The 8,985-nt window shown below is 37.8% G+C and overlaps 1 protein-coding gene across 1 annotated transcript; it reads left to right on the forward strand.

Annotated features, from left to right (window-relative positions):
• The first annotated feature begins 2,842 nt into the window (after positions 1-2,842).
• LOC148191086 (uncharacterized) lies at positions 2,843-4,309 on the forward strand. The gene has a single exon (XM_088101281.1). It carries the CDS (start codon positions 2,843-2,845, stop codon positions 4,307-4,309), a length of 1,467 nt encoding a protein of 488 aa, XP_087957407.1.
• Positions 4,310-8,985: the final 4,676 nt, after the last annotated feature.

Raw genomic sequence — 8,985 nt, forward strand, 5'->3', positions numbered from 1 at the left:
AAATTGGCTTTCCGTGAAACATGAGTGCAAGGCTTTCAATCATGGGTGTAAAAATTTCTTACATGGGACCCTTCATTTTCCATTATTTTCTTATGGAATGATTGCTAAGCCAGCTGCCAAAGAGAATTTATTTCTCCTTATATAGCACCTATACGGCCAGAAGAGAGGGCAAGAGAAATAAGATTTAAGTTACAAAATACTTTTACATTTGAGAAGGAGAGCAAGCAAGGGTGGTGGTCTAGGTGTATCAAGAGTGAAGAATTTCTTGCAAGGAGAAGAGGTAGGGGAGCTAATCCTTTCTTGATTATGATCATGAATATGAGTATGAATGTGTTAAAATTTGGTAATGGTAGTTATATATTGACTTGTGTAAAATTTGGTTTTCAAGATTATAATTTCTTATTTTCGAGTTACTGTGGTGAAAAAATTCTATTAATTGTTTTCACCGTTGGATTTAGCTAAAAGTTTAGTATGTGAATCCTAAGATCTATTACTAAACTTTGACCGTTCGGATTTGAAAATAGAAGTCTGTAATTGGAGAAATAAATCCTGCAAGATTGAGTAAATTAGTTACCCCTGTAGTTCTGTTACTGAGTTGTCTCGGTATAATATTGATTCTGACCTATTGGACCGATAGATCAACCTCAAAATTTGATATATGATTCTTAGGACATATTAATACAATTTGACCGATCGGATTTGTAATTGAAGGTCTATGTTTAGAGAAAGAAATTTCGAAAGTGTGAAACAATCGGATGAACACTGTATTGCTGTTCTTAAGCTATCATGGTAAATATTTCATATATATTTCATCTACCGTTAGATTGAGCCCAAACTTTAGTATGTAGTTCATAAGACATATTAAGTGATCTTGACCGTTCAGATTTGGAATTAGATGTCTGTGTTTAGAGGAATTCATTCCGCATTTTGAGTTAAACCGAGAACCACTTAAATTTCTGTCGCTGAGTTACCTCGGTAAAACCTCCATATCTACTTATTTAGCCGTTGGATTATCCTGAATTTTTAGTATGTTGTTCCTAAGAGATAGTGGCATACTTCGACCGTTCGAATTTTAGATCGGAGTTACAGATTTAGAGATATTAATTTCGTACCTTCTCAGGGATCTCAATACTATTTAATTTATGTTTTTGGATCATTTATACAAAATTGATGATTTCCGCCTCATTAACCATTGGATTGGACTGAAAAGCTTACCATATGATCTAAACATGTTGTTGATTAGTTTGATTGGTTCAGATCGTCGATAAATAATATATTGAAAAAGGTAATTTGGTTAATTTGTGCTACTTTGTTAAGTAGGCAGAATTGAAACTGAGATATGTTGATTGGTTATTATGTACTTGTTAAGCATGATTGGTTTGGGATTAGTGGTTGAGATGGCCTGTGATTGGTTATGAATAATATGTTAGGAAAATGTAATTTGGTTAATTTGTACTACATTGGTAAGTAGACAGAAGGGAATTGAGAAAAGTTCACCGGTTTTCTTATGCTTGTTGAGTATGATTAGTTTTGGATGGGTTGTGGTTGATTATGAATAATTTGTTGAAATAATGTAAATGATGTTGGTTTGCGCTACTTTGGTAAGTAGGCGAGTAGATGTTGGGTCTGCGTTACTTTGGTAAGTAAGCAGGGTGATTTGCGCTACTTTGATAAGTAGGCAGGATGAGATGATGAATGAAGAGATAAAAAGAACGATATAAATCGGGCTACTTTGATAAGTAGGCAGATTAACTATACTGTGCTACTTTGGTAAGTAGACAGTATTGTCTTGCTGCGCTACTTTGGTAAGTAGGCAGAAGAATTTGTTTTGTGCTACTTTGGTAAGTAGGCAGAAGATCTTGTTTTGTGCTACTTTGGTAAGTAGGCAGAAGACCTTGTTTTGTGCTACTTTGGTAAGTAGACGATATCACCTTATTGTGCTACTTTGGTAAGTAGACAATATCACCTTGTTGTACTACTTTGGTAAGTAAATAATAAAAATCACCTTGTTAGATTACTTTGGTAAGTAATCAGTATATCATGGTTATACTACTTTGGTAAGTAGACAGAAGGATGGTTGACTGTTGTGCTTTAGTAAGTAGGCAGATTAATAATATGTTGTATTAACTCGAGTAAATCGACTGATGATTTTGACTGGAGAAATATTATAAAGTATCAGTGTAATAGTTGGTTTTTGAGTATGTTTGAGATGCATGTATTTGACTGATTGCCACACTTGTGATGTTAGTAAGATTGTGGATGATGTATATTTCCTGAATCGGTTAGCTCACCCTACTGTTTGTGTTTGTGCATGTGAATGCGATGATCGTATAATGTGTGATATTATACGGGAGCAGAAACTATATCAGATGAATTAGCAGATGGTTCTGGACTTGCTTAGAAGATGAGAGATCTGTGGGGAAAAGGAGACATGGGGAATTTCTAAAATAAATCTGTGTTTGAATTTCCGAACTGTGAGAAATTTTAAATTTCAGAAGTTTATGAACTGTGTGGACTTTTATTTTCAGAAGACTTGTGCTGTAATAAAGAACTTAATATTTTATGGGTGTTGAAATTTGTTAAAGAAAAATTATATATGTATTTTGTGGAATATAAATTGTAACGCCTAAATCGGGGTGTTACACTGTTTGGTATCAGAGCAATGGTTTTCGAAAATCTTTTGGGGCTTTTGGGAAGTGAGCTCGTTAACTTCTGTTGTGTGACTCTGTGATTTTTTGTGATGATTTTGTAGCTCTTTTAGAGAGCGTTGGTTTGAAAGGTAGAGATATGCATTGTTTTAACTTGTGTTTAAATTAATTTCTTTTGACGTATATGGTAGAACATGGCACGTCGATCTAACAATGTTGGTCAAACACCCCCAATTGATGATTTTAATCGGGCTATTGATCGGATGATCAACGCAATGGAAAGGCAACATACCACTCAGGAACCGAGGACTCATTCGAGGCTGAATGACTTTCTGAGGCACGACCCAACAAGGTTCAATGGAAGGGCTACGCCAGATAAAGCGGATGCTTGGATCAAGGACATTGAGAAGATCTTTCATGTGATCAAATGCACAGATGAGGAAAAACTAGATTACGCAACCTTCATACTCAAAGAGGAAGCAGAGTACTGGTGGGATGGTATGAAACGACTGATGGAATATGATGAAGAGGCTATTACTTGGAACAGTTTCAAGGACAAGTTTTTGGAAAAGTACTTCCCTACTAGTGCCAAGATCGAAAGGGAGCAAGAGTTTTTGGCCTTGCGTCAAAGTGGGATGTCAGTGCAAGAGTATATCGACAGGTTTGAGTATCTTATCCGTTTTTATAGTCAGCACATGACGGAAGGGTGGAAGTGTCAAAGATTTGAGCAGGGTCTGAGGTATGACCTGAGGAGAATGATTGTACCTCTTGAAATCAAGAAGTTTCCAGCCTTAGTTGAGAAGACAAAAAAGGTGGAGTTACTAGAAATGAACCGAAACCGAGTTGACAAGACTCAGAAGGACAAGTTTATTAGAGGAAAGCCATGGAAGAAGCCATATCAGCGACCCCAACCGCTTATGCGAACAGCCGTGAAATGTTTTGAATGCGGTGGTGCGCACTACAAGAAGGATTGTCCTAAGCTCTCTGGAGTGAAGGTTGAAGAGAAGAGGTGCTTTGTGTGTAACAAGCCAGGACATTTCGCTCATGTTTGTCCTGAGAAGAAGATAGCATATGCACCACAACAACCAAGTTCTCCAGGAGTGAAGCCCAAGATAGCTGGAAGAGTTTTCGCTTTGACCGGTGAAGAGGCTGCAAAGCCAGGTAATCTCATCCTTGACACATGCCTTTTGTTTGGTAAATGTGTGCATGTATTGTTTGATTCCGGAGCTACGCACTCCTTTGTTTCTTCTACTTGTTTGAAAGACCTCAGTATACCGGTGAGTAATCTAAGGTATGAATTGGTGGTTTCGACACCAACATCGGGTCAGATTTCAACCAGTTCAATCTGTGTTGGATGCCCGATTGTAGTCTACGGACGCAAGTTCAAAGTGAACTTGATCTCCTTACCTCTCGAAGGCTTAGATGTAATTTTGGGAATGGATTGGTTGATCGCCAATCACGTTCTTCTTGACTGTGGACAACAACGATTGATTTTTTCAGACTCGGATGGTTTAGAACTGATCTCAACCAAAGAAGTTCTAAAGGATGTTAGTGATGGGGCCATGTGTTTTGTACTGGTAGCTCAAGAGAAGAAGAGTTTTGAGGTCCAGACGACGGGTATCCCTAGTAGTGGAAGAGTTCGAGGATGTCTTTCCAGATGAAGTACCAGGGTTGCCGCCGAACAGGGAAGTGGAGTTCTCTATAGACTTGGTACCAGGGGCTGGATCAGTGTCTATGGCTCCGTATAGGATGGCTCCAACAGAGCTAGCTGAGCTGAAGAGACAAATTGAGGAACTACTAGAGAAGAAGTTTATCAGGCCGAGTGTGTCACCATGGGGAGCTCCAGTCTTGTTAGTAAAGAAGAAAGATGGTAGTTCAAGGTTGTGTATTGACTATCGACAATTGAACAAGTTGACGATTAAGAACAAGTACCCACTGCCAAGAATTGATGACTTGTTGGATCAGTTGCGAGGAGCTGGTGTGTTTTCAAAGATTGACCTGAGGTCTGGTTACCATCAGATCTTGGTCAAGCCAGAGGATAGTCAGAAGACGGCTTTCAGGTCACGTTATGGTCACTACGAGTATGTGGTGATGCCGTTTGGAGTGACCAATGCTCCTACTATATTCATGGATTACATGAATCGAATATTTCGACCGTGGCTAGATAAATTCGTTGTTGTGTTCATAGACGATATTCTTATATATTCAAGGGATCGTGAAGAACATGCTGAACATTTGAGGATTGTGTTGGAAACTCTTAGGAAGCATCAATTGTTTGGGAAATTATCTAAATGTGAATTTTGGTTGGAGGAAATACAATTCCTTGGCCACGTGATTTCTGCCAAAGGAATTTCTGTAGATCCAACGAAGGTGGAGGCAGTGCTAAAGTGGGAACGTCCAAAGACGGTTTCAGAAGTAAGAAGTTTTGTGGGCCTAGCTGGTTACTACAGGAAGTTCGTCGAAGGTTTCTCCAAGATAGTGGGTCCTTTGACGCAATTGACTCGTAAAGAACAACCTTTCTTATGGACCGACAAGTGTGAAACAAGTTTTGAAGAGATGAAGAAACGGTTGACAAGTGCTCCAGTATTAGCAGTTCCTGATACTTCTAAAGTTTTTGAAGTGTTTTGTGATGCCTCATACCATGGGCTCGGTTGTGTATTGATGCAGGAGAAGCGACCAGTAGCTTATGCATCGAGACAGTTGAAGGTACATGAAAGGAACTATCCGACGCACGACATCGAGTTAGCGGCTGTGGTTTTTGCTTTGAAGACTTGGAGGCATTATTTGTACGGATCACATTTTCAAATCTTTAGTGATCACAAGAGTTTGAAGTATCTCTTCGATCAGAAGGAGTTGAACATGAGGCAGAGAAGATGGATGGAGTATTTGAAGGACTTTAATTTTGAGTTACAGTACCATCCAGGGAAGGCAAATGTTGTAGCCGATGCTTTGAGTAGGAAGCGAATGCATATGTCAGCTTTGATGGTGAAGGAGTTTGAGTTAATAGAGAAGTTCAGAGATATGAACTTGGGATTGAAGTTGAGCCAAGATCACCTTTGGTGTTGTCATTTAAAGATCACAAATGATTTCTTGGAAAAGATCAAAGTGGGACAAAAGGAAGACACATGTCTACAAGATACGGTGGAATTGTTGGGAACGAATCAAGCTAAAGACTTCAATTTGGGATTAGATGGTATTATTCGTTTTAAAAATAGAGTCTGCATTCCAGCAAAGGATGAGTTGAAGAAGATGATTCTAGAAGAAGGACACAAGAGTCGTCTTAGCATACATCCCGGTATGACTAAGATGTACAAAGACTTGAAAGAATCTTTCTGGTGGAGTGGGATGAAAAAGGATGTGGCAAATTTTGTATCTTCTTGTTTGGTATGTCAGAAGGCTAAGATAGAACATCAAAGGCCAGGTGGAATGTTACAACATTTGGATATTCCCCAATGGAAATGGGACAGCATCTCGATGGACTTTGTAACTCACTTACCAAGATCATTGAAGGGTCATGATTCCATTTGGGTGATAGTTGATCGATTGACGAAAAGTGCTCACTTTTTGCCAATCAACCTAAGAATGTCAATGCAGAAATTGGCAGAGTTGTATATTCAGGAAATAGTGAGATTGCATGGTGTACCAAATAGCATTGTCTCAGATCGGGATCCAAGGTTTACGTCAAGGTTCTGGCAGCAATTGCAAGAGGCTTTGGGTTCAAAGTTAAGAATGAGTTCAGCATATCATCCTCAAACAGATGGACAAACTGAAAGGACTATTCAGTCATTGGAAGATCTGCTGAGAACGTGTGTATTGGATCACTTGGGAGGTTGGAGTGAGGTATTGCCTTTGGTGGAATTCACATACAACAACAGCTTTCATGCAAGCATTGGAATGGCACCGTATGAAGCATTGTATGGGAGAAGGTGCAGGACACCTTTGTGCTGGTTTCAGGATGGAGAAACAATTTCAGTAGGTCCCGAGTTATTACAGCAAACGACAGAAAAAGTCAAGTTGATACAAGACCGGATGCGTGCAACACAAAGTCGACAAAAATCTTATGCAGACAAGAGAAGAAGACCTCTTGAATTCAGCGAAGGAGATCATGTGTTTCTACGTGTGACACCGATTACCGGCATAGGTAGGGCTATTAAATCAAGGAAGTTGTCACCAAAGTTTCTTGGTCCTTACGATATTCTTAGGAGGATTGGACCAGTAGCATATGAGGTAGCATTACCACCACAGTTGGCGAACTTGCATAATGTGTTCCACGTGTCGCAGCTGAGGAAGTATGTCTCTGATCCGACTCATGTTTTGGAAACAGATGACATTCAAGTGCGTGAAGATCTTACTATCGAAGTGATGCCAGTAAGAGTGTTAGAAGTTCAAACAAAGAAGTTACGGGGAAAGGAAATTCGTACAGTGAAGGTACTTTGGAACGAGGAAACCCAGGAGATGACATGGGAGCTAGAGGATTATATGATAAAAGAATACCCTCATTTGTTTGGGTAACATCTTAATTTTCGAGGACGAAAATTTTTGGAGTTGGGGTGAATGTAAGACCCATAGAAAAATCAAAATAATTTTATGAATGTTGTGGTTTTGAATAATTAATTATGGTGTGCATTCATATGTAAGATAAATACTATTATTTGTATTTTGTCCACCATTTTGTTTAGCTTGATTGTCTTGTATTAGTTATTTAAATTTAATGCAAATTGTGTGGTCCATGTTTGATCAAAGGAGGGTCATAAATAAAATAAAATAATAATGTGAAAAGAAGAAGAAGACAAAACTTGAATTATGGAAATTGGCTTTCCGTGAAACATGAGTGCAAGGCTTTCAATCATGGGTGTAAAAATTTCTTACATGGGACCCTTCATTTTCCATTATTTTCTTATGGAATGATTGCTAAGCCAGCTGCCAAAGAGAATTTATTTCTCCTTATATAGCACCTATACGGCCAGAAGAGAGGGCAAGAGAAATAAGATTTAAGTTACAAAATACTTTTACATTTGAGAAGGAGAGCAAGCAAGGGTGGTGGTCTAGGTGTATCAAGAGTGAAGAATTTCTTGCAAGGAGAAGAGGTAGGGGAGCTAATCCTTTCTTGATTATGATCATGAATATGAGTATGAATGTGTTAAAATTTGGTAATGGTAGTTATATATTGACTTGTGTAAAATTTGGTTTTCAAGATTATAATTTCTTATTTTCGAGTTACTGTGGTGAAAAAATTCTATTAATTGTTTTCACCGTTGGATTTAGCTAAAATTTTAGTATGTGAATCCTAAGATCTATTACTAAACTTTGACCGTTCGGATTTGAAAATAGAAGTCTGTAATTGGAGAAATAAATCCTGCAAGATTGAGTAAATTAGTTACCCCTGTAGTTCTGTTACTGAGTTGTCTCGGTATAATATTGATTCTGACCTATTGGACCGATAGATCAACCTCAAAATTTGATATATGATTCTTAGGACATATTAATACAATTTGACCGATCGGATTTGTAATTGAAGGTCTATGTTTAGAGAAAGAAATTTCGAAAGTGTGAAACAATCGGATGAACACTGTATTGCTGTTCTTAAGCTATCATGGTAAATATTTCATATATATTTCATCTACCGTTAGATTGAGCCCAAACTTTAGTATGTAGTTCATAAGACATATTAAGTGATCTTGACCGTTCAGATTTGGAATTAGATGTCTGTGTTTAGAGGAATTTATTCCGCATTTTGAGTTAAACCGAGAACCACTTAAATTTCTGTCGCTGAGTTACCTCGGTAAAACCTCCATATCTACTTATTTAGCCGTTGGATTATCCTGAATTTTTAGTATGTTGTTCCTAAGAGATAGTGGCATACTTCGACCGTTCGAATTTTAGATCGGAGTTACAGATTTAGAGATATTAATTTCGTACCTTCTCAGGGATCTCAATACTATTTAATTTATGTTTTTGGATCATTTATACAAAATTGATGATTTCCGCCTCATTAACCATTGGATTGGACTGAAAAGCTTACCATATGATCTAAACATGTTGTTGATTAGTTTGATTGGTTCAGATCGTCGATAAATAATATATTGAAAAAGGTAATTTGGTTAATTTGTGCTACTTTGTTAAGTAGGCAGAATTGAAACTGAGATATGTTGATTGGTTATTATGTACTTGTTAAGCATGATTGGTTTGGGATTAGTGGTTGAGATGGCCTGTGATTGGTTATGAATAATATGTTAGGAAAATGTAATTTGGTTAATTTGTACTACATTGGTAAGTAGACAGAAGGGAATTGAGAAAAGTTCACCGGTTTTCTTATGCTTGTTGAGTATGATTAGTT

This window comes from Vigna umbellata, chromosome 11, assembly GCF_029865625.1.
Source record: "Vigna umbellata cultivar VRB3 chromosome 11, Vumbellata_1.0, whole genome shotgun sequence".
NCBI lineage: Eukaryota > Viridiplantae > Streptophyta > Magnoliopsida > Fabales > Fabaceae > Vigna > Vigna umbellata.